Source organism: Phascolarctos cinereus, unplaced genomic scaffold (genome assembly GCF_003287225.1).
Source record: "Phascolarctos cinereus isolate Bilbo 61053 unplaced genomic scaffold, phaCin_HiC Scaffold_726;HRSCAF=1367, whole genome shotgun sequence".
Classification (NCBI taxonomy): domain Eukaryota; kingdom Metazoa; phylum Chordata; class Mammalia; order Diprotodontia; family Phascolarctidae; genus Phascolarctos; species Phascolarctos cinereus.
This window is the reverse complement of record NW_027556098.1, coordinates 362,578,438-362,605,198: the sequence shown is the minus strand read 5'-3', so window position 1 is coordinate 362,605,198 and position 26,761 is coordinate 362,578,438. Positions and strand designations below refer to the sequence as shown.

Below are 26,761 nucleotides of genomic sequence, written 5' to 3'. Positions count from 1 at the left end.
GTGGTTTGGCCAAGGTTATAAAGGCAATAAGTAGCAGAGCTATGATTCTAATCCAGGTCCTCTTACTCCAAAAAGCCAGAGCTTTTACCATACTGTTCCAAGATGTTTTTTTTAATTAATCATACAAAGTACAAAATGAGATTCCACAAGAATGTTTTCTACAACTCGTGACCTATTTGGAGTAACAGAGTCTAGACTGATGTGTTGAAATTAATGATTATGATAATAATAACAGTAGCTTGCATTTATAGCGACCCACTGTGTGCCACATGCTGAGTGCTTTACAAATATTATCTCATCTGATCCTCACAATAACCTCAAAAGGCAGATGCTATTATTACCCCTGTTTACAGCTGAGGAAACTGAGGCAGGCAGAAGTTAAGTGAGTTGCCCAAGATCACCCAGCTAGCAAGTTTCTGAGGCTGAATTGGAACTCAGGTCTTCCTGATTCCAGGACCAGCCTCCTAGCTGCCTCCAAAGAATTGAATCCCTTGACCTCTAGGACAATGTGTGATTACTTAAGTTCATTGTCTCAACTTCTGCTTTGATCATGTGTATTTCCAAGGCAGAGATGGCTTTGTCCTCCCAGTGGTCTTGTGAGTATTCCTAGTTTTCCTTACCACCTACTACTATGCCTCAGACTGTTTCCTGCAGAGCTTTGTATCCTTGTGCCTAACAAAATGCCCCATACCTGGGAAGTGCTTAAAATTTGATGACTGATTTTTTGTTCTCTGCCCGACCCCACTACCACCACTAGTTACGGGCCTTTCCTCTGAGACGACCTTCCATTTATTCTGCCTCCCTCTTGGGTGTTTGCATGCTGCCTCCCCTAGTAGAATATGAGCTCCTAAAGGGCATGGCTGACTTTTAGCTTTTCTGTGTACTCCTGAACTTAGCACAAAGCCTAGCAAACAGTGAGCCCTTAAATCAATCAATAAACATGTACTAAGCCTATGTGCCAGGCACTGTGCCAAGTGAAGGGTACAGAAACAAGTTTTTGAAAGACAGTCCCTGCCTTCAAGGGACTTACACTTTAATGGGGTGTAATGCAGAACATTATTTTACCATTTGGGTAGTAGAACCCTTTAGGCCATGGAAAACTCCAAATTCCTTAGCAAGACCCTTATCTGGCTGCTCAGGCTCCAGCCCTCAGATCATGTCTCTGGAAACCTCCAAATTCCTTAGCAAGACCCTTATCTGGCTGCTCAGGCTCCAGCCCTCAGATCATGTCTCTGGAAACCTCCAAATTCCTTAGCAAGACCCTTATCTGGCTGCTCAGGCCACAGCCCTCAGATCATATCTCTGGAAGCCTCCATTGTGAGAAAGTTTGCAGAGCATTATCATATCTACACAGAGGGAGAAGGGTGCCCTTGACCAGCCCCCCCCCCAAAAAAACCTCTTCCTCTTGCCAGACTTCAAAGATCCATCCCCCTCCCTGTCCTGTATACTCCCTATATAAACCCTAGCTCAACCCCTGATGGGGGCTGCTTGATTTGGATGTGAATATCCCTGGCAGCCGCGCGCTAATAAAGTCCACAATTTAAAATTAGCTTGGGTTGTCAACTCGCTCATTTCTCGGTATAACAGGGGGAGACAACATGCAAACAAAGCAACCCATATAGGATAAATAGGAGATAACGAACAGAAGGAGGGCACCAGAATCAAAGCAGGGTTGGGGAAGGCTTCCTGTAGAAGGTGGGATTTTGGTTGAGACTTAAAGGAAGCCAGAGAGGTCAGCTGTGAACATGAGGAGAATTCCAGGCACGGTGGACAGCCAGAGAGGATGCCCAGAGGAGAAAGACAGAGCGTCTTATTCATGGAACAGCCCCATGTCAACTGACCAACTGACGGCAAAAATCATCAACCCTCTAGCTTCTACGACATTCTCTGCCCCTGGTTCCTTTCTTCTCCATCAGTTACATGAGTTTTTGGTCAATAACTCTGCTCTAACTAGAACAAAAAGTCTTTTTGGAACTGGTGAGCTGGGGGGAGCAGCAAGAATGATTTCAAAGTCTGGCAGGGAGAGACTGCAGAAAACCCTGGCTGGGATGCATTTAAACTTCCCTCACACGCAGGAGCATATATTTAGTAGGCACAATGAAGGTTTATTGATAAAAACACTGATCAGCAGAGAGCTGGAAATGAGAGTGAACTAAAAAGGGGAAAAGTGTGAAAACAGGAATTAAAGAAGGACTATAATAGAGCCACCTCACATAATTTTTACTCTCTTTCTTAACCGAGGAAATGCTGAAGAGATTTAAACTGGGTTGTTCTGTTGCTTTGGACTTACCAACATGGAGGCAAATTTGGGCAGCCTATCCCCCAAGTCTGTAAACTCCATGAAGGCCAGGGATCAGACCTGGGGCTTATTCCAATCCCTTTGTAATTGTCTCCCCTCAGGGCATTTAATAAAGATCTGCTGAACAGAACTCCAAGGTAGAGGAGCTGGTGACTTGACCACAGTTCTCTGTGAAAGGCCTCTTCCCTTCCTCACAGCACAGACAATGAACCAAAGGGAGGGAGTCTGAGCATCTAATCCTTCCATTTAACAGCTGAGGCAACTTTACCTCCCTGAGCATCGGTTGCCTTGTTTCCAAAACAGGCACAATCATGCTTGTGCATGCTTTCTTTCCAGGGTTATTTTAAAAATTAAATGATCTCATTTGTGTAAAGCACTTTGTAAACCACAAAACAGTATATAAATGTGAGCTACAGAGAAGGAAACTGTGAACCAACATCACATGGCAAGAACCAGGAGCAGGGACAGGATTCACACTCAGGTCTCCTAATTTCCTGTCCAGTGTTCTTTCCACTGCACATAATGCTCTTCGGAAATCCAACACCCAAGATGTTCTGCCCAGATCCTGCCTCCCACCCAAGGCTGTCTCCTACGGGGAAAAGGGAACAGAGGAGGAGGACTGGGTTAAAGATCCAGTAGCCCAGCTAAAAACAGCTTGTCTCTCATCAGTTTCTGGGAAAGCACATCCCTCTCTTTCACATCTTGGCAAGATTTGAGCCTCAGAACCTCCCAAGGCAATGTGGGCTATGAGCAAGCCCCTCAGAAAAACCTTTAGAATCTGAAATTCTTCACAGAAGAGGCTAAAAGCATCTTTCCTGACAAATCAGGCATGGCCCCAAATGGTAGCAAACAGATGAAGGGTCAATAGTAATTTAAATGTATCACAGGTATAGGCCAACAAGCCAAGACTAAAGACAAACAGCACTACAGGCCTGAACACTGGAACACAGATTCCGCATAGTTGACCACAGACCAACCAGACCAACTGGGGTTGACTCTTAGTCATCAGTTACTCCAGCTCAAGGAAGCAAAGCCTAAGGTGCACATTTGCCCTTGTGAGGGGAAACTGTCCACCTTAATGTATATACTTAAAGCCCAATACTCTGGCACAGGACAGATCTGGTTCAGACTGAGGTGCCAGCAGCAGGCTGGGTGTGGAGCCAGGCAGAGATCAGAGACACTGACACCCAGGAGAGAGTCAAGGCACAGGGAACCCCATCTTGCAAGTCTCCAGGAAAAGAATCATGGCCTAAGTCAGGTTTCCTCAAATGACTTTACACCCCGTGCTACTGTATTCCTAAGGAGGATTTGGCATCAGGAAACTTGTCCTAAGGATAACCTGTACAGAGAAAAAAACCAGCAAAGGCCTTAGCTAGTTTTCCTGCCTCTCCTGCCTCTAACAAGTTCCTTGTCGCCATAAAATAAATGTTGCCTCAAATTCTTTGCAGTCGTCCTCTTCTCTCCCATTTACTCTCTCTCACTTGGCAATCTTATTAATTTTCATCATTTTTAACCACCTCCTCAGTACAGATGGTGAGTTTCTAATCCTAACATCTCTCTAGTGGCCCAAAGGCCCACAAACATCAACACCTGAATGGCCCATGGGCACTTCAAACACCAACTTTTCTTTTCTCCCAATAATTGCTTCTCTTTCATCTGACTTCAAGATTCCTGTAAGAAACATCATGTACCTAGTTAGTGCTCCATGTTAGATACTCTGAAGGTTTTGTTTACTTTACTTTTCCTCTCTTTCTGATTTTGAGCTAGAAGGAACACTCAGGCGTAGTTAATTCATGGACACCCTAACCACTCACCCACCTCATCCTAACTCCCGCAATTTGTTTTTTACCAATGACAAAACTGGAGCTCAGAAAGAGGAAGTGATTGCTAATGACAGAATGGATAATAAATAGCAAAATGAGAATCTGAACCCACTTTCTCTAACTCCAAATCCAGGGCTCTTTTTATTCTATCACATGTCTTTATACCACATTGTCCCCACTCCAGCACAGGCCATGTGGCACAAGGGAAAAAGCCTGGGCTGGCTTCACATCCAACCTCTGACCCTCTGACCCATGTAACCTTGGGCAAGGCCCCTGGGTAAGTCTCTGGGCTTACACCAAAGTGTCATTGTAAAATGAGAAGGTGAGTTAGATGGCCTCTGGGATGCATTCCAGCTTCTGATCTACCCAAGCTGTAGGATTTAGGGAGGTTAGAGTTAGACTTAAGACTAAAGCCTCTGTTACCATCTACTAGATTAAAAAAAATAAAAAACTAGCATTTCTACAGTATCTACTAGCCTAAGCACTTTACTATCTCATTTGATCTTCACAAAAACCCCAGAGAGGTAGGTAGGTGCTAATATGATTCTTAGTTTACAGTTGAGGAAATTATATAGTCTATCAAATCTCCCAGCTTGCCTTAAGCACAGCACACCTCTGTGTGTAACAAAGATAAATGTTTGCCAAATAAACGAAGTGACCACAGCAAGGTAACAGTGTTCAACAGCACAGATATCGTAGACAACTGAGAAAGGGCTGTCCCCAGCAGCCACTGTAGAGCAACTCCTCCATTGCCCTGCCTGGCATCGTGGCATTCTGTGGTTCTACAGAGAGGAAGTGAGTTTACAGACAACTGCCATGATAAGATGCAAGGAAGTAAAGCACACACTCTGAAACACCTGCTAGAATTGTTTTGGATTCCTAAGGCAAAAAGTGCCTATGCAAAGGTGATTCTTATTCAGGTCTGAGGTAGCCTAGACCAACACTCCCAAGACTGAGATTCTGTGAGTCACTGTTATCACCAAGCAGGAACAGATAGGATGGTAATTTGTCCTACAGGCCATCAGGTTGAAAAAGTCTATTTTGAAATATAGATCTGGCCTGCCCTCATCAGAACCAACTAAGAATTAAATGTCATTTTCAACTCATATTTATCAAACACCTACCATGCAGTAAGCATCAATGGATATAAGCTAAAGAGCTGGCCTCAAAGGCAAGAAGCCTTAGGTTGGAGTCTGACCCTGACACCCACTGGCTGGGGCAAGTCACTGGGCTGAGTGCCCCAGAAAATCTCTAAGACTACAAATTTCAGAGCAAGTGCAGAAGAGGGAGTTAACGATAATACCTAGTGTTATTATCCCCATTCTGAGCCAGCAGGCCTGGACCTAAAATCAGGAAGATCCGAGTTCAAATATGGCCTAAGCTATTTACTACCTGTGTGACCCTGGGTAAGTCACTTAACCTCTGTTTGCCTTATCTGTAAAATACGGATGATAATAACACCAACCTCCCAGGGTTGCTGTGAAGATCAAATGATTAACTGTAAAGCATTTGGCACAGTAGGCATTCTATAAATGTTAGTTGTTGTTATTATTAGTTATTACATTTTTTGACATTCAAAGTCACTTAAACTTTCTGGGACCTGCATAGAAATAAAGGTAACGGGCAAAAACATGAACAAAATTTTCAATCTACTTTGCCAAAATACTTTGAACTTTGAGATTAGCTCAGAAAATCTATAACAAGCTATTTGTATAAAGGAGAAGTGAAGCTTGGCTGACCCTGAGATGGCCTGAGCAAATATCAGAGGGGCCACATTTTTGAAGGGCAAGATGGACACACTTCTCTAAATGGCACAGATGGCCATTACTATTATTCTATTAAAATTCTATTATTATTATTATACTCAGCAAGGGGATGTGACTTGCCCAGATCACATAGTTGGTCACTGTCTGAGGCAGGATGTGAATGAACTCTGTTCTTCCTGATTCCAAGCCTGGCGCTCTTTCTACTAGGCCACCTTGCTTCCCCTTTCCTAGAGCTCCTACACTAATGACTGATGATGACTCTCCATCCTAAGGATGGGCCCAGACCAGCCCTGCTTCATTCTCCATGCTTTGCTACATGTTTCAGATGCCTTGTCCCCTCCCTCCACTGAGTTACTCCTGGAACCTGCCAAGGGTTCAGAGGAGTCATCCTTCATTCTCCAAATGTCACCACTATGGGGTTGGGGTGGGGGTAGTTACTTCTCCTGCCTCGGCACCATCCCCCGAATCTCCTTTCCCACCTTCAGCTCCATTTTTTATGTTGTCTTCCTCTGTTACAATGTCAGAGGAACTGAATCAGAATCGCAAATCAGTCATTTATAACTCATGTCATATTAGGCAAATCATTTTACTTCTCAGAAGCTCAGTTTCCTCACCAGTAAAATAAAGTGCTTTATATACCTCAATGATTAGCTATAACGTAGGGCTTTAAGGATTAAAGGAGGTTCAAAGAAAAAAGTCAAGTCAAATCACCAAGCACTTATTTATGCCCTACTTATATGCCAGGCACTGTGCTAAGAGCTGGGAATACAAATATTAACAAAAATACAGTCTGTGTCCTTGTGGAGCTTACATTCTAACAAGGGAAGACAACATATAAAAGGGAGCTGAAAAGAGGTTGGAGACTGGGGGGGAAGGTATCCACTTGAGGGCATGACAAAGCCAGGAGGAAGAAGGGGCCTCCTCTTCAAATGGAGGTTCCAAGAAGAAGTCACCAATTGAAAGAGAGGCCTGAAAAAAAGAGGGGTATGTTCTAGGGAGGGATGGCTAAAGAGTCAGAAGCAGAGATGGGAGAAGAGGGAAGGAGTAAGCACAGCTGGCTTAGGCATTTCATCAAAACGGAGTCCCAAGAGAAACTCACCTATCAGGAGGGAGCCACAGGGATGGAGGCACGTACCAGACTGCAGAGTCTTCTGGAGAATGGTGGAGATGTCTGAGGTCTGAGATGTCATTGAATGTGGTGACAGAGGCTCCTCTAAAGAGCATGAGCAAGAAGGGCCCCAGGACCCGGAAGAGGCAATGACAATGGCTGCAGGGCCCTCAAATGACTGACGCAGCCATCCATCCTGCCTTCCAGCTATCAACAATAACTCAATTTTCTTTCTTCCCAGGAAGCTAATGGAAGACTGGCAATCAATCAACAATTATTCACTGTGCAGTGGGGGGTAAAAACTAACTTTGAAGGAGGTTTCTCTGTCTCCTCCACCAGGTCCCAGGAAGCTCATTATCGGGATAACCTCTCACCAGCCTTGGTACTCTACCCCAATACTACCTCCACCTCTCTGACTGGAGGGCAGGATCATGCCCTCCCAACCTCCATTTAAGGACAGAGTCCAGCTCAGGCTAAGGATCTCTTCTTTTCTCACTTTTTCTCACCTCACTCTTTTGAGGTTTCTCTGACTGATTTCACCTTCACCTTTTCCTCCTTCTCCTCCTTCCCCACCCTTTTCTGCTTCCTTTGGAGGGCTGTCTTCCTCAGGGGCAGGGGCTGTCTTTCTCATTTTATATCTGTATCCCCAGCGTGTAGCACAGTGCCAGGAACATGGTAAACACTTAATAAATGTTTATTTACTAACATACCATGTGGTTTCTGCCCCAAAGAGGCTGACAATCTAACCTGACAGAGAAAAACACCAGAGAAACAACGTGAAAATAATTAAGGGCTAAACTGTGCATAATTGACCTTAGTAAAGAGATAAGAGGAAGAAGTGCTAATTGTGGGCTTTATCCAAGCAGAACTTGAATTGGGTTGTTACAAATGTATTAGTAATAGGACAGTGGGAAAACAATTCCAGCTGAAGAGGGAGAAAAGGAAACAGGCTGGAAGTCACCTGAAAGTGATCACACCATGCTTTAGGTCAAAAGAATTCATCTAATTTTTTTGTATCACCTTTATTTCTCTATCAATCCCTCCTTTTGTCTTCCGGGCCCCAGCCATCACTTATAACAAAGAAAAAAAGAAAGAGAAAAAAAGCAGTTTGGCAAAACTAACTGATACAGCAGCCAAGTACAAGAGCTTACAGAGCACTGCAGGCCTCCAGGTCTCCCACAGAAGAGAGGGCGGCGCACTACTGTCTCTTCTTCTGGGCCACACTGGAACCCCGTAACTACAGTGTTCAGCTTCTGCCTTGTTCCAGTCATCACCTATACGATTTCCCCAGTTCTGCTAGCTTCACTCCACTCCACTGTGTATACATGTCTTTTCATGCTTCTCTGTAGTCGTCACATTCATCACTTCTTACCACACAGTAACATCCCATTACATCTATGCGCCATCATTTGTTTGGCCATTCCCCAATCAGTGGGCCCCTAAATTGGTTTTTAGTTTTTTACTACTACAAAATTAATGTTATAAATATTTTGGTGATTATGGGACTTTTCTATCTTTGACCTCCTTAGAGTATCTGTGTGAGGTGGGATATCTGGATCAAAGGGTATGAATATTTAGTTCATTTGCTAGCATAATTCCAAATAAGGGCTCATCCAACTTAAGCAGTTAGGAACAGTTTCAAATGTGGACAGCAAGTGGAAACCTTCCTGGTGACTGGAAAACACCAATGTAGTCATGTATGTATTCCTTTTTCTGGTGCTGATGAGCATGGTTGAAGAACAGCTGGAAAAGTCAAGAATAGCTCTACAGAATGGATCAGTGAAGTGATATTTTTTTCTAGGCATTTCTGTGTATAAGTGCATCTTGTACATGGTCCGGGAATACCCTGAGTTACAGACAGAAGAAATAAATGAAGAATTTTTGGAAAATCCCTCCTCAAAGTACTGTCCTACGGGCTCTGCCGACATCTGAAGAGGTATTAAAGTTGCTGGGGACAGGTCATTAACAATCACTTCACCACAGCCTCACCTGCCATCCAGAATGGCCTCTTTCTACACAGGAATGAAATGCACACAACACTTCTCCCCTCCTCCCCTCTCATTTCTAGAAAGAAGTAATAGGCAAGTAAAGCCATTTTTTTTAAAAGATAGACCAACAAATATGAAATGACCTGTCCATGGTTACACAAGAAAGCAACAGAAAAGCCAAAGGTCAAGGCTAGAGACATTCTCACTTAGCAAAGGCTCGATGGGAGACCTATTCCAACACACTCCTAGAGAAGTCTAAGTGACAGAGGGCTATAAAAACTATATTATCAGCTAATAATAGACACAAAACGTTAAACTGAAAGAGCAAAAAATTTGGCATAAAAAAAGTAGACTGGAACCCTGGTTTTCCACTTACTACTTGTCTGACTATGGGCAAGGCTCTTCCTGTGGCTGGTTCTCCATCTCCTTGTGTATAAAATGAGGGAGCTAAATTTCAGACCCAGTGAACTAAATATACCTACCTCCCTCCTCTTTATAAAGAGCTCAGGTACCACAGATGGAGCAGGTAGCATACACGATTAGACATCGGCACTATATCAGTCGTCAGTGTTGCCTAAGTGTTTTTCTTTGTTATAAGGGAAAAATCAAATTGAGATTGGGGGAGGGGGGGAGTATAAGGGCCAATAGCTGGTGCAAAAACAAATCACTCTGATGATGTTCTGATAGCCAAAATATGTAGGGAATTAAAATATATAAAACTTTGGGCTACTAGCCCCAAACTGGTCAATGGATATGAACAAATAGTTCTTAAAAGATCTGAAAACTACTAATAACCACATGAAAAACTGCATCAATTCATAAGAATGCAAATTAAAACTCTTGAGCTTTTTGCCTTTATACCAGCTAATTGGCAAGAATAACAAAAGACGGGAACTACTCAGTGTTGGAGAGGCTGTGGGAAGACTGGCACACACTAAGATGCTATTTTGAGGGGCAGCTAGGTGGCACACTGCACAGAATGCTGCCCCACCCCCCCAGTCAAGAGGACCTGAGTTCAAATATGCCCTCAGATACTTGACTCTTACTAGCTGTGTGACCCTGGGCAAGTCACTTAACCCCAACTACCTCACCAAAAAGCAAACAAACAAACAAACAAAAACCTAATATGCTATTTTAGAGCTACAAAATGATCCAAGCATTCTGGAAAACAATTTAGAATTATGCTTTTAAAATGACTAACATGTCCATATGCTTTGACCCAGAGACTCTACTGCTAGCCAGTCACATACCCAAAGCAGGCCAAGGATAAAAAGGGAGGTCATCTCATATATAGCAAAATATTCACAGTAGTACTTTTTGTGATAGCAAAAAACTAGAAACGAAATGAATATAGTACATGAATACAATAAAATATTATTTTAGAAGACCATTTTTTTTTAGGCAATTGGGGTTAAGTGACTTGCCCAGGGTCACACAGCTAGTAAGTGTCAAGTGTTTGGTCCAAGGTTGGATTTGAATTCACGTGCTCCTGACTTCAGGGCTGGTACTCTATCCACTGCACCACCTAGCTGCCCCTACAATAAAATATTATTGCACCTTAAGAAATCGTGAGGGGCAGCTAGGTGATGCAGTGCATAGAGCACCAGCCCTGCAGTCAAGAGGACCCGAGTTCAAATGCGGCCTCAGACACATGATACTCACTATCTGTGTGACCCTGGACAAGTCACTTAACCCCAACTGCCTAACCAAAAAAAAAATGGTCAATGAGGAATTTGGAGAAACCTGAAAAGACTAGTATGAGTTGTTAACAGAGCAAAGTAAGCAGAGTCAGGAAAATAACAATGCAAATTAAAATAACAATAAAATAAAAATGAACAATTCTAACAACAAAGCATAGAGGAAATTCAACTTCCTCCTTTCTATGGTGAGATGGGAGACCATGGCTGTGGAATAATGCACCCAATGTCAGCTGCAGTGGCCAGGTCCCTTGGTTTTGCTTAACTGTTCTTGTTTTAAAGGGAAGGTTCACTGGGGGAAGGGGTAGGGAAAAGGCCGTCTTTTGAAATGACATATACAAACAAAAGGAATCAAGAAAACTTTTTTCAGATGGGGCTGGCCTAGAGGATCTCTAAGATCCTTTCCAAGTCTAAATCCTGTGACTAAGTAAAAGTACAGGGATATCTTGGTGACTGATCTATATTGCCACTGCTTGACCCTCTGGGGCCAAATGCTGTTCCCTCACCTACATCACATTAACAGATTCCTGTCGTTATGCTAACCAGCATTGGTTTGAAGTTAAATTTGTCCACACAGTAGTACCCCACCACAGATACAAGACCCCCTGTAACAAAGGCCCAAGGCTTGCCCAACGTTAAGATTCTCCCCTATCTCTTTGGGTTGAGGTCCACTGGAAAGAAGTTCCCTTTGAATCTGTTAAGTTTTCCTATGAGTACATGATCAGACACCCAGATCTGAACATTTGGTGAGGCCTGTGCAACCACAGATAGAATTGAAAGGTTAAAAAGTAAAATGTTTATAGTTATTTAGATAATTTAACTGACTGTGGGACCTTCAGGAAGCCCAAATCACTTAAGCAGCACTGGGGATAGTGTAAATGATAACCAACTACCTATCACTTTTTCTTTGACTTCATCAGTAAGTACACTAAATTTTTATATTACACTTATAATTACCTTGGTTTAGGACACTTGTGTTCTGCTGTTCTGTTCCGAGGCTCCCTTCAGAACTCTGAACATGAGACCTGATCAGGCTCCTCCTATTTCTACAGCTACTCAAGTAACCTTCACCTCCACAATCTTTCCAGCATCTCTGTTCCCCTTCCCCCACCCCTATTCCAGGCTTCATTGCCTCTCACCTGTACCACTGCAAAGTTCTAACAGGTCTTCCAGACCTCATCCTCTCTTCTCCCCCTCACCCAGCCTGGTTTTCATACACCTACTGAAACCCTCTTCTTAATGCACTCTAATGGTCAAGAGTCTTTTGCACTTCACTACAGCCAGGACAGAATTTAAGCATCTCCAAAATGTGTTTTCAACTTTTCCCACCTTTCTCCTCTTTATGAAGGTTACATTCCAGACCAACTAGTCTGCTAGCTATGACTACTCTCCTCCTCCTATTTCCAGACTCTTAGAATTCACACAGAGAGTCCTGCATCCATGACCCACACTCTCTCCTTCCACTTGTTGAAATGCTCTTCCTTCAAGGCTCCGTGCAGGGGTCAACTTTTTCATGAAAGCTTCTTCACTGATTTCCACCCCCAACCCCAACATAAAAACAATCATTCTTTGATGAAATTTGCCTGGATCTCTCTGGCTCTATCAGTCTCCCTCATGTCATCACTCATTTGTGAACACACCCTATCTCCCTAATTAGAAAACAAGCAAGGACTGGGTTCTTTTTCTTCTTTGTATCCCTATGTCCGGAGTACACAATCATCACAGAAGTCTGAGCTGGATCCTTCCTATAAGCGAGAGACCTTTATCCTACCGCTGCTGCAAGGCTGACCTTTTCACTCACAATTCCCATCAGGCCTCTTCCAAACGCCAGACAGTCACCTTCGGTGAGCTCTTAACATCTTATTCCCGTCTTCAGAGAGAGAAGACTAAACCATAGTCCCACACAGGTGCCCAGAGGTGCTTTTCAACATCAATGAGGAGACGCTGGTCTTTTACCTTATAACTCTTGCTTTCTCAAATCAGGTGTCACCCACCTGTGAACATTAGCTCTTATTCTGAGGGGTTTTGATGGCTTTGGATAGCATTGAAAAGACATGCACATGGAAAAACCACCTAAGCTTCATTTAATTATATCACATTTGGTATCATCTTGTTTATTATAATTATGCTTTTTAAAAGTCAGAAATAAATGCACACATCTGCCCTTGGGTCAAGTTTCTTCTTGCCTTTCAATTCAGAGAAAGACTCTCTAATTAGTTTCTAAGTACAACACGTAGAGGAAAGGGGAAGGAAAGATGAAGTTAAAACCCCCACTACAAGCAAAGAAAATGACTGCCCTTGCACTTCAGTTCTGGGTTAAGCCAGGTTGCTGCCAAAACATATAAGCATCAAAGTTGGAGAATGTGGTGGGTTTTAACATGTAAACTCCTACCAAGAGATGCAAGCTTTGGGCCATGGGACTTCTCATTCTCTCTACCAACACCAATACAAATAGGGGTGGGGTGGGATTGCTCCGTTTGCTCAGGACTTCTTGTTGAGAAGGGTGCACTGACCACAGTTGTGAGGTCTAGCCTAACAGGGCAGGGCTCTTTCCATTTTGCCTTGGCACTGAAGCCAGAGCTTTGAACATGTACAGCATTTGTTGAGACACACACGTTTGGCTTCTTGGCTACAAGATGTGAGAAAAAGCCTGCAGGCAACCAGTTCCCCATTCTAACACTGGACTTTTGGGAAGCTCCTTCTTCGAAACTAAGAAATTTCCTTGTAAAACTTCTATGTCAAATATATCTGGCAATTCATGGAAAAGTGCTTTCAAAGTAAGCTTGTGAAACTGAGCAATCTCTAAGCCAGTGGCACCTTGTGTAACTAAAACCCAACTAGAGTACAAGGGAGGAAAGCTGGTAGGTGGGGAGGAAATATGGCTTCAGTCAAAAAGCTTTGCTCTGACTCAGGATTGCTGAAAAGTTAATTTTTAAGACAAGACAATAGAGTAACTAAGCAGCAACACATCAAAAGGGGCTAGGAATCTACCAGGAACTTAGGGCAAGTTTCAGCTACACACAAGAGGGTGTTTGGACAATAGGGAGACAACCACCAGGACAACCTTACGCTGACGAGTGGCCCCAGCCGAGGATGGACTTGGCTCATCGCTGGGTGCTCCACAGTGGAGGAATCAGCAGTACAGCCATCAATGGACGGACATCCACAATGCCTGTGGGGAAATACAAGGTCTGGAAGAGTGGGGGAGGGAGGGAAAAAGTTTGGGAAAGGGAAGAGAGTCAAACATGGTAGCTGTACATTACAACTGTAAAACATCATGCTTCACAAATGCAGAACTCTTCTGTAAAACAGAAATGGAGCACCTAACAGCAACCAGCTGTATGATGGGGAAAAACCTCTCACGCAAGGTTTCTCTGCTCTAAAATAAAACAAAATAAAAATTACTTCCTCAGTTAAGCTTCTGAAGTCTAACTACCATCTACCAAAGAGAAGCTGATTTTGGAGAAGAGACACTAAAAATAAAATCCTCCCTCCCTATGCCTTTACTCAGACAAATAAGGGTCCAATTTCTTATGGCTAATAAGGAAGAATCAGCCTGGAGCCAGTAAAATTGCCATGCCCTTCCCTAACTCTTGCTGACCAGGCTCTACCAATTCACCAAATGCATCAAGGACCCAACTGCAGTTGCCAAAGAAAACACTGAAAGGGAGGTAGTCTTAAGTATTAAATGTATATCACATAATTTTCTGAAGGAAAAACAAAATGACATTGAAAGCCCCACAGAATCAGAGTCCACTAAAGGTTTAGTGTGGCAATGTGGTTTCATGTTTTCACTCTTTTTTTAAATTAGATCAAGACAACTTTCATCTGTATTTTCTTATACCAATCTACCTGTAGTCACAGGAGAGATAACAAGAGCTGCACTGGTTGGTGGGACGGAGAGGAAGAGCACCAACAGAGAAGCAGAAAAACGAGTACAACTCCTAGCTCTGCTAATGATTCCTCATGTGACCATGCGCAGGCCGTGGCACAGGTGACTAGTCTCCATCGTTCCCATTTCTAAAACAAAAGGGTTGGACTAGATTCCCAAAGCCCTTTCCAGTTTTAAGATTCTAGGATGTTTTGGTCAAAAGCATTACAGAAAGGCTGCATGTCGACATTGTGTCTTCCTGCTCAGGTACGAAGACAGATTTGTGCCCACCATGATTTCACCACACAGGTTCTGACTTCCTCCACTCATGCCACACTCAACTGAATTTCCTAGCTGCAGCCTTGACGGCTCTCTTCTTGGGGACCAAAATGTGGAGCTGCTTCATGCCTTCTAGGACATTTAAGTGAGATGAGAGCTGTTCATGCCATCCTCACAGGATTCTCAGAATTGACAGGGTGGGGACTAGCTTTCTAAGTTAACCACATGATAGAGGGCTCCCAGTTATTGTGACATGATGCAGACGTGGATGTATCTGGTCAGACATCATGATCTACAGGTTATGGCACAACCATCATATGGTGCTTCCCAGGCAAATGACTGTCTTAACAATAGATAAGGTCTTTTATGAACATGAAAAGCTGAAACTATTGGGATGAGCCTGTGAGACCTTTTACTCTTGGGATTGGAGGGGGAGAGAGAGAGAGAGGGGAGAGAGGGAAGGAGAGAGACAGGAAAAGATGGGGAGAGAGGGAGGAAAAGGAAGAGAAAGAAGACGAGGGAGGGAGAGGGAGAGAAGGAGGGAGGGAGAGGGAGAGAGAGAGGGAGAGAGAAGGAGAGGGAGGGAGGGAGAGAGAGACAGAGAGAGAACAATGAAGTACACTTTACTAACTGAAGTTTTAAAGAAGCCTTAAAATCTACTCTGAAATTGACTTCCTTAAGTTCTCACTTTCCAAAGTCAAGTAGTTGTCCAAATCCCTAAGTTGTCTCCCCATAAGAGATGAGAGAAGATATATAGGAAAAGAAAGGCATAGAATGTCAGCTTATGTGCTCATACAGAATGCAACACACACACACACACACACACACACACACACACACACACACAACACATACAATGTTTCAGAGTCCTTCTACACAGGGAGTACTGATAATGAGGAATGAAGTCTGACCCAATTCCATAAGTCATTCTATCCCTCCTCCACTTCTCTGTTACAATGAAATGCCACCTTACCAATGTAATCCATCAATCAATAAACATTTAAGAACCTACTATACACTAGGGCACTGTGCCAATAGAAAATCAGCAAAAGACAGGTCTCTCCCCTGACAGAGCTCACAATCTAATGCAACACATAAACTGAAATACCTTAAGTAAACAGATACCAGTTGGTAAGGTAGTATAATCTGTAATTATATGACACTATTAATTTTAATTGGATTCTGCAAGCAGTAGAATGGAAACAGATGATAATGACTCATGTAGCAAAACAAAGTATGGGGAACCAGTGCTGCCACCTACACATTAGAATGTCAATAGCTGAGAAATGCAGGGAGATGGTGACCTGGATGATCATGGAATGCTAGACTTGCTGAAAGACTAGTCAGAAATGACTCACCTCTAACCCTCTTCTTGAGAAGGCTAAGAGAGTAAACTTTACGATTTGGGGGAAATGATGTGGTATCCAATAGTTTATATTAATTACAATCCAGAATTAGCTAGTGGAGCATTATATGTTTTCTAAGTCTTAACCCCACCACTGTATAAAGCCAAAGTAGTGACCATAGTCTTTTACTAAAAAAAAAAAAAGGGGGCAGATTAAAAATAATTTAATTCTTAATAGGTGTCTTTCATGAATCTACAATTGTCATTTCTTCATACCTACATGGAGATCTCATTGGTGCTCTGGTTCAGGTTTGCAAAACACCATCAGGGTCAGTTAATCCTAATTCCCCCTGAGAAGCAGGAAAGCCTCCAATGTCAATCAATAAGCATTTATTAAGAACTTACTATGTGCCAGGCACTGTGCTAAGTGCTGGGGATACAAAAAGAGGCAAAAGACAGTCCTTGCCTTCAAGGAGCTTACAATCGAATGAGGGAGACAGCATGCAAACAAATATATACAAAGCAAGCTATATACAGGATAAATATGAAATAATTAACAGAGGGAAGGGACTAGAATTAAGAGGGGCTGGGGAAGGCTTCCTAAAGAAAATGGGATTTTAGTTGGAAATTAAATGAAGCCAGGGCAGTGAGTAGAGAGCAGAGAAGGGAGGAACATTCCAGCCACAGAGACCGCCCAGAAGAAAGAGATGGGAGTGTCTTATGGAAAAACCAGGAGGCCAGTGTCACCTGATGGAAGAGTATGAATCTGGGAGTAAGGTGTAAGAACACTAGAAAGGTAGGAAGGGTCTAGGTTATGAAGGGCTTTGAATGCCAAACAAAACATTTTATATTTGCTTCTGAAGGCCATAGGAACCACTGGAGTATATTGGTGGGGGTGGGGGGAGTGGAGGAACTGAATTTTAGGAAAATCACTTTAGTGGCTGAATGGAGGATGGACCAGAGTGGGGAGAGACCTAAGGCAGATAGTCCCATAAGCAGGTTATTGCAGTAACCCAGGCATGAGGTGATGAGAGCCTGAACTACAGCAGTGGCAGTATCAGAGGAGAAAAGGGGGGTATATTGCAGAGATGTTACAAAGGTGAAAACAACAGGTCTTGGCAACAGCTCGGCTATGGGGGGTGAGAGATAGTAGGGAATCCAGATGACTCCTAGGTTGTGAGCCTGAGGGACTGAGAGGATGGTGTTGACCTCTACAGTAACAGGGAAAATAGGAGGTGGGGAGGGTATAGGGGGAAGGATAATGAGTTCTGTTTTGAACATACTGAGTTTAAGACATCTTCAGGACACCCAGTTTCAGATGTCTGAAATATGACATAGTCTCTTATAAGTAAGCAGCCTGAAGCACAGACCATACAAGTAACCACCTCAACATCACAGATTAAGTCCACTGTCCACTGGGGATTTCATTCATATCAATTCTCAGTCTTTCAATGTGTGTTTCGAGACAAGGGGTCTTAGAATTGGGATCCATTAACTCATTTTTAAAAAAAAATTTTGATAATTATAATAACTGGTTTCCTTCGCAATCTGCTTTATGTATTAAAAACTTTATCTGAGAAGAGATCTGTAGGCTTCTCTGGACCAAAAGGATTCATGACACACAAAAAAGGCTAAGAACTCTTGCTCTAAGAAATGGCACATCTCCGATTTATACCATCTACTCTGCCACACAATGATGTTTGAAAGGACAAGAAGAAAGGAAAAAGTAAGGCTATTTCCCAGGGAATAAGTTCAACTGTGACAGTGAGAAGGCAATCTAATGGGAATCCTGATAAAATTACTTTCAGTAAAACTGTGTCATCCTCAACCACAATTGTCACAGTGAAGAAGTATCAGTTGCAAAACCTCAAAAAGTTACTGTAAGAGCAGCAAAAGGTTGGGCAACTAAGAAAATTGCCTAGTACTATAGCACAGTACCCAGCACATAGTAGCGCTTAATAAATGCTTGTTGACTAGTTGAAAGCAAGGAAGTAAAGCTCTATGAGGTATCTGGATTCAGAGAATGATTTTCATCACCTCCAGACACAGCTACAATATTCAAGGTTATAGGTAGAACTTTCTCGCTTTAAGTTAATATATAACAGGAAGCCATCAGCTGATTCCCGGCAGAAAAACAACACAAGAGTTTACATGAAGCTTCACATAACAGAGAACTCTTCACAGTTACTCAACATTTTCACAAGCATTTTTTGTTTGATGTAAAACATGTCCAGTGGTATGGTATCTAAGAGATAAGTTTAGTGTAATTATAATTCATGGTGATTCTCTACCTACTGAGGCAGCACAGCGGAAACAGTGTTGCATGGGGGGGGGGCCCTGAGCTCAAACCCTGGTTCTGTGAGACTCTGGGTAAGTCCTTCTTCTCTGGGGCTCAATTTCTTATCTGTAAAATGAGAAGTTGAACTAGGTGACCTCCATAAAGATCCCTTTTCAACTCTAAATACATGTTCCTAAGAGCAGAGTATGCCAAACTCTTTAGAGATCCTTATCTAACCATCTTGCACATGGTCAAAACAGAAACCTGCCAATGCCCAGGATGAACACACTTTGTACCAGTTGGTCTTTCTCTAGAAACAGATCTTTAAGAGAATTTCACTTTTTATTGAAGTGTTCTGTTTGAGCAATAACCCTATAATGCAATCTGCCATTAAGGCAACAAAATATTTTTCATTAACATTTTTCAATTAGCTTGGGAGGATAAGAGACATCCAGAAACCAGCCACATGGGCTCAGAGTGAGCACATTTGCAGAAATGCTAGAATCACCATACACAGGAAATGGTTTTAGCTGCAAAGCCTAAGGATTTATGGGGTGAGTCATGGTAGCCCAGGCTCCCTGTAACCACATACAGTACTTTAATTCCGAAAGGGGGAGAGGGGAAATGCATTTTCAAAAACTAAGCTGAGTGAAACAACTTGGGGATTCAATCCATAGCTAAGAAACAAGGTCTGGTCAACACTGCATACATTTCTTCTTCTTCTTCTTTTTTTTTACCAGCCCATGCTAAGAACAGCAATGTTACTAAACTCGCTATAAGCATCACTCTTTTTTAGCAACAGGGCCTGGCTAACCAATCTGTCTTCCCTCACATCAGAGTATGCTGCCATTACAGCTGTCCAAGTTCTCCATCAGCTACCAGAGGCTTCGGAAAAGTAAAGAAAAATGCAATGGCTGGGACCAATTTTACATTTCCTTCAGATTAACAGGAGCATAAATTTAGAGCTGGCACAGACCTAGGAGGTCATCTAGTTCAATGCTCTCTTTTACAGATTAGGAAAATGGGGTCCCATAGGTCATATGGGTAGTACGTAGAAGAGCTGGAAGAGAATAGAGCCCAAATTCTCTGATTCAAGTCCAGTATTACTTACACCATAGCATGCTGCCATCATAAACCATTCATATGTCTTCTGTCCCTAATTACCTCTGCTGCAATAAACTCCCAGGAGGGACCACTAACCTAAGGGTCTGGAGGAGAATATCTTTAGGTCTTAGCAAGGGCTTAAATGACAGTTCCATTCCCACAGAAGAATAATTACAGTAGCTTAGAGCAGCAGGAAATCCAATGGACCCTGTGGTAAAAAACCCAAGGCCAAGTAAACAGCTAACTCTGGAGGTGCACATCATTCCATTCCATTCCAATGATTCTGTCATTTGTGTATTTCAGGTCAAATGTCTAAAGAGCCATATAAATAAAGGGACAACATTCCAGAACCAAAGTGCAAAAATGAAAGAGGAATCTATCTGTGGTGAAGAAATATTTTGGAGCAATACAAAAAACCCCTGCCCGTTCGTGATTCAGGGTTATATTACTCCCCCCTCCAGTCCTAATGCCCTCATTTCCAACCATTCATCAGATGCTGTGAAATTCTTAATTATCTACGGTCACAAAGGAAATGAGCTAAAATACCTTTCTTTCAGTCCAAGGGTTGCAAAACTCCACCTCTACTAAACGTTTTACCAGGCCTACCTAACAAGTAACCAAAACTGCTAATAAAGGTGTCCTTTTCCTGCCCCGGCTCTATTATGTGGTAGTGAAATACAAAAATGGCCAAGGGGAAATATATGGAGAGGAGGCCCAAATACAATAACTGACAGGCTAGATAATCTGAGGGCTCAATAAATTCTTATTAACTGACCAAAGCCAGCAGTATTTTACAACAGCGACTCCCTCTCCTCAAAAGCACGTGTCAGCTGCATCCTGCACTGCCAAACTATGAAAACTGCCCTTTCTAGGAACCACAGGTTATAAAGACAACAATATTAAGTGAATTTTTTTAGCCAGCAAAGTTATTAACTTTCATTTAGAATGAAGTAATTAGTTTCAGTAGCTGATGGTGGGGAGGGAGAGGGGAGGAGATGCATAAGAGCAGTGAATAAAACTTTGCATAAGGGTTCTTAACCTAAGGTCCGCAGATAGATGTCAGGGCATCCATGGGAAAATGAGATGGGAAAAATATACATACATCTTCATTTTCCCTAACCTCTAACTGAAATTTAGCACTCCCTCCCATTATTTAAAAACATTAATCTGAAAAGAGATGCATAAGCTTCAAACTGCCAAATGGGTCCATGGCACAAAAAAAGCTTAAGAACCTTTGCTCTTATACCACAAGGGACACACGGGGGGAAATGATTGCTCTTTTGTAATATCTGAAGGATTGACCTCAAAAGACAGATTAGCTATGTTCTCTTCTTTACAAAAGGCAACTGCAGAGGGAGTGTGGGAAGGAGTCACAGAGAGGTGAGATCAGCTCAACCTAGCAATTAAAGGGGTGCAAAATTGGAATGTCTGTAAAGGCAGTGAGCTCCCTGTCAACGACTGCTGGGCCTGGAGTCAGGAAGGCCTGAGGTCAAATCTAGCCTCAGATTCTTACTAGCTGTGTGACCCTGGGCAAGTCACTTAACCTCTGTTTGCCTCAGTTTCCTCAACTGTAAAACAGGGATCATAACCGACCTCCCAAGGTTGTTGGAAGACCAAATGATTTCATTCATTCAAATAAGGATCAATATCTGTAATGTACTTAGCACAGGGCCTGGCACACAGTAAGAACTAAATGCTAGCTATCATTATTATTATTATTATTATTATCATTATTATTCAAGCTGGATGACCACTTGTTAGAAATAACAACAATTATTAAACAACTACTATGCTCCTATTACTGTTAGGCACTAGAGACACAGTTACCAAAATGAGACAGTTCCTACCATCAAGGACCTTACACTCTACTGAGAGGACTACAATATATTCACAGGTAAGTAAATGCAGAATATTAGCAAAATAAATACACAATGATGGGGAGAGGGCCACTATCAAGAGGGGAAATCAGGAAAAGCCCCTTGAAGGAGGTGGCATTAGAGCTAAGCACTGAAGAGAGCTAGGGGCTCCAAGAGACAGAAAGAAGGAGGGAGAACATTTCAGACCAGGGGAACAGCCTGTGGAAAGGTAGGCATGACAGCAGGAAATGGACCATCCTGTATAGGGAACAGCAAGGACACCAGTTTGGCTGGAGCCAGAGCTCATTAAGGGAGAATCATGTAATCAGCCTGGAAAGCCTGGTAAAACTCTTCACAACTGGCTTCAGCTTAAGAGAGAATCAAAAGATCGAGACCTCAGAGAGCATCCCAGTCCCTCCATTTTAGAGGAAATGGACCCTGACAGTGAGCCCAAGGTAGTCACTAGCTTTGACAGGGCTAGGATATGAATCCAGGAGGGAGTGTGGTAGAGTGAAAAGAACAAAAGCTTGGGAGTCAGAGGACCTGGGTTCAAAATTCACCTCTGATGCTACCAGTGTGACCTTGGGCTACTCCTCTAGCCTCCCTTAGCCAGTTTCCTCTTTTCAAATGGGATCACGTTACATGGCCTCTGCTGTCCGTTCCAGCTCCGGCTATGTGATCCTATGATGAGAAACTGGTCTTATCATTGAAATGGCATCCACCTCCTCCAAACCAGCAATAGTCCTTCCTGTGGGTGGCCCCACTATGATTCAGAATGGGGAACTGAGCAAAGTCAAGGCACCTCCCCCTAGCTTCAGGGAAATTTTTCTAACAGAGAGAAGAAACTCATTAACAAGAACCTACTTTAACAAATTAACCCCAAGCAGTTTTTCAAATCAAGTCTGGTTTACGGCTTACCCACCTTCCCACTGAGCCGCGGAGTTCACCAAGACGTACTAATTGTTTCTCTTTCTATGAGGGGCGAGAAAAAGACACAGCATCTCCCTCCCCATCCCATTCACGTGAAAACAAACAAGCAAACAAACAAAAAACACAGTGTCTGCTTCCCCTTTCCCTTCCTCAGGCCTCCCCCCCCCCAGCCAAAAGAACAAACACATTTAAGGTCTTTGGTTTATCATCCTCATGTAGAAAGGGAATGCAACTACTACATCCACTGACAAAGAGCAGCCACAAATAACAGAACATCCCGAGAAACTGATGGGGCCACTGGGCCCAATTTCAGGGAAATACATTCAAAACAGCAGGACCACCCCCTCCCCCAACCCCAACCAAGCATTTCCATAACTCCTATGTTTATCAAGTATTCAGCAAAAAGAGGAAACAAAAACCATACACCTCAAGACCTTGCAGCCACAAATGTGTCAATAGCCAACAGCAAGTTGCTGCGTATTTTTTAGGCCAAACACCCTTATTTATATTCCAATCTGTTCAAGCTGAGTCTTTGAGGGTCGTCGTTGTTTGAGGGACGCCAGATGCTGGCCCGGCTGGGCCATTTTACAATAACAGCATTTCACCGAGCTTGGCCCTGCAAGCACCACGAAGCCAACCCAATGTTATTTCTCTGTCTCCCCGTTCCGTTTATCCACCAAATGGAGCCTGTACTACAGCCTGAACCTGTCTGTGGCTGCCACCACCCACACCAGGCTCTCACACACTCCACCATCCTGACGAAGGTGAAGGACCAGTACCAAGAAATCTGCAGCGTGTCACTGCATAAAGATACTTACTGCCCAACTGCACAAGGCAACCAGGCGGAGGAAAAGTCGTCCGACCTCGGTCACCACGGTCGGGGTCCAGCTCGGTAGCTATTCTTAACAGCACTCAGCAGCCACAATAATTACTCGAAGTCCTTTCCAGCTCTATATCTATGCTCCTATGATCTAATCTTTGAACACAAACACACAGGCACCCAATCTCCATCCATCCGTACAAGGTTGCTGGGCTGCAGAGAGAGCCTGCTTACTTCTCTCTCTCTCTCTCTCTCTCTCTGGTGAGAGGTCAGAAGAGACTGGAGGGTTGCTTCATTCATTCATTCGACCAACATTTATTAAACAATCACTGTACTGAGCCCCATCCCGGGCTCCGGGGCGGAGAGGTGAAGTTCGGCTAAGCCAAGGTCCCTGCCCTCGGGGAGCTCGCCCTCTCGTAGGGGGCGACGAGGCCATCGGCCTGGCCCCGCCAGGGCCTCGGAGGGGTCCCGGGAGGCCGGGAGCGGGGCAGATGGTCCTGCCCAGGGGTTACCTTTGGCCTGGCAGTCCGCACAGAACTTGTTCTCCTCTTCCAGCAGCAGGCTGGCCAGGACTGCCTGGTAGCGATCCACGTCCCTCACCGACTTGCCCGTCATGGCTACGCGCCCCCGAGACCCCTGCCCAGGGGGGAAGGAGGAGACCCGCTCCCCGCGCCCACCTGCGAGCCCCGAGGCCGGGGGGAGGGGGGTCGCAGGTACCCCAGACACTGCCCCCGCCGGGCCAAGCCCGGCCCAGCCCCGGCCCCGGCCCCCAAGAGCCGGAGGGAAGGTTTCCCCCGAGCCCCTGTGGCGGGCGCCCCCTGGCGGCGCCGGCAAGGAAGACCGCGCGCGCGGCTCCTCACGGCCCGGTGGGCGGTTAGGCCGGTAGCCCCAGGCGGCTGAGGGCACCGGGAGGGCGGGGAGGCGAATGTTGGCGTCCCCGGGCCGGCTCCCGCTGCTTCCCGCCCCTGCCTGCCTAGCCGCCTCAGCGTTCACCCATCAGCCCAACCCAGCCTCCGCCGCCGCCGTCGCTGCCGCTGCTCTACTCCCCGGTTTCCCCGGCAGCTGCAGCCCCCGCCGCCCACTTCCGGCTCTTCTTCCTCCCTCCTTCCTTCCCACCCCCTCCCCTAGGCCTCACCTCGCGCCCCGCCCTTCGCTCCACATTGCGCCTGCGCGCCTGCCGCCCCGGCTCCTCGCCGAGTTCCCAGGCCCGCCCACAGATCGAATACTCCCTCCTACTCTTGGCCCCACCACTGCACGGCGCTGTGCGTCACACAAGGTGGGAGTGGAGGCGTCTCACAGGAACCAATCCCCGGAGGGCAAAGGAGAGATGGGGGCGAGGTTTCATAAAGTCACGCCCCCTACGGGGGACCTTTGGAAAAGAATGAATGGAGCTGGGCGGGAAAAGGGGGGGTGGTTCGGAAGAATGGGGAAGTAGGGAAGTGACTTGTCAAAGATCTTACAGAACTGCGTAGGAACCCATGATTTCTGGCTAATGCTAGTGCCTCCTCTTATTGATTTTCTCCAGTTTATCCTATACGTATCTTGTTTATACATTTTGCATGTCATCTCCTCCATTAGACTGTGAGCTCCTTGAGGGAAGTGACTGTCTTTTGCCATTCTCTGTATCCCCAGCACTTAACACAGTACATAGCCTGGTACATAGTAGGTGCTTAATAAATGCTTACTGACTGACTTCAAATCTATCTATCTTTCTACGAGGCTCTACTGTCTCCCTGAGATGGGGACGTGCTTTTGCCCTCAAGGAAGCCCTCAGTCTGAAGGTAGAGATGTGGAGGCAGATATACTCAGGAAGATGACGTGAACCCTGCTCTGAAGCCCTCGTCTGAGGGATGCGTAGCCTGGCTTGCAAACACCTCTCAAGAGCAAGGTCTTTGTCATATCTGTTTTTAGAGGGAGACACAGGAGTCAGGAAATCAGGGACAAGAGGATAGTACCAAAATGTGAGAGCTGAAAGGGGCCTCGGTGCTCATGTGTCACTTCTGATGCAACCTGTGTGATCTTTTAAGCCTCCATCTATAAAACACTGGCCACATGCTCTATAAAGTCCTTTCTTATCTTAACTCCTGTGGCAGCCAGTCCCATTCCTGATAGCTGGTCACTCAACCTAGTAGGGGCAGCACAGTACCCTAGAGATGAGCGATGGTTTGGAACCAGGGGAATCTAGGTTAAAATCCCAGCTCTGCTACTTCATGCCTATATTGACCTCCGTCCAGCAAGTCACTTAAACGTCTCTGGCCTCAGTTTCCCCATCTGTAAAATAAGGAGATTGTCCTGGATGACCACCAAAGCTTCCCTTTCAAAACACATCTTAGTCCTTTGTTAGAATAAAGTCAAGTCAAACTGACAAACAATTATTAAGTGCTTGCTTTGCACCAGATAGTGCTAAGCATTAGGGATACAAATATAAGCAGAGAGAGAGAGAGAAAGAGAGAGGGAGAGAGAGAGAGAGAGAGAGAGAGAGAGAGAGAGAGAGAGAGAGAGAGAGAGAGAGAGAGAGAGAGAGAGAGAGAGAGAGAGAGAGAGAGAGAGAGAGACAGCTCCTGTTCTCAAGGAGATTACATTCTAACGGGGGAAGACACCATATAAAAGGGAGCTAACAATCAGAGAAGAGGGAAAGGTACCTGGGGCCATGATAGAGAAAGAAATCAGGAAAGCTTTTGTGTACAAACCTTTCCCCAAACCTTTCTTAATATAACTTCTGTCGTAACTGTAACCCAGTTACAATCAATCAATAAACAGTTATTAAACTCCTACTCTTTGCCAGGTGCTGAGCAAAGTCCTGGGTACACAAAGAAAGGCAAGAGACAGTCCCTGCCCTCAAGGCAATCTAACTGGGGAGATAATATAGAAACAAATACATACAAAGCAAGTTCTATGCAGCATAAATGGGAATAATTAGATGGGGAAGGCACTTTTGTTTTTCCCTATGACAACCTAGAAGAAATTCAAAGACAGGATGTTTCACTTAAGTCATCTCTCCTCTGGGCTAAATAGCTGCATATGGTCAAGGGTTGTTGAGTGGAACTAGGAAATGGAGCTAGACACTCTGACTCCAACCAGTACTTTGCCTGCCTAATTCAAGGGTGGAGAACCTGTGGCCTTAAGGTCACATGCAGGTTTCTAGGTCTTTGGGTGTCGCCTTTTGACAGAGTCCAAGTTTCACAGAACAAATCCTTTTATTAAAAAAAAAATCCTCTTATTAAGGGGATTTGTTCTGTGAAGTTAGGATTCAGTCAAAAGGTAGCACTTGAGGACCTAGAGGGCCACATGTGGCCTTGAGGGCACAGGTTCCCACCCCTGATCTAGTTGGTCCCCCAAGCTTCCTTGAATGGCTGAGTTTAATGTCACTGATGACTCACTGAATCACAAAATCTTTGAAAACAGAAGGGCTCCAAAGAGATCATACAAATGAAATGGGAAAAGGACCCACATGTACAAAAATATTCAGAGCAGCTCTTTTTGTGGTGGCAAAGAATTGGAAATTGAGAAGATGACCATCAATTGGTGAATGGCTGAGCAAGTTGTGGTATATGAATGTAATGGAATACTATTGTGCTATAAGAAATGATGAATAGG

General features: G+C 44.3%; 1 protein-coding gene across 2 annotated transcripts in view; it reads right to left on the bottom strand.

Moving 5' to 3' along the window:
• Positions 1–24,248, bottom strand: part of SMAP2 (small ArfGAP2) — a 57,213-nt gene extending 32,965 nt beyond the window's left edge. Inside the window, exon 1 of one of the 2 annotated variants that reach the window (XM_020983559.2) lies at positions 23,677–24,248. In XM_020983559.2, coding sequence (XP_020839218.1) covers positions 23,677–23,779 — 103 coding nt within the window. In that variant the 5' untranslated portion in view covers positions 23,780–24,248. Of the gene's footprint in view, positions 1–23,162; positions 23,244–23,676 lie in introns of those variants that run through there. The other variant, XM_020983561.2, reaches the window with a different exon arrangement.
• Positions 24,249–26,761: the final 2,513 nt, after the last annotated feature.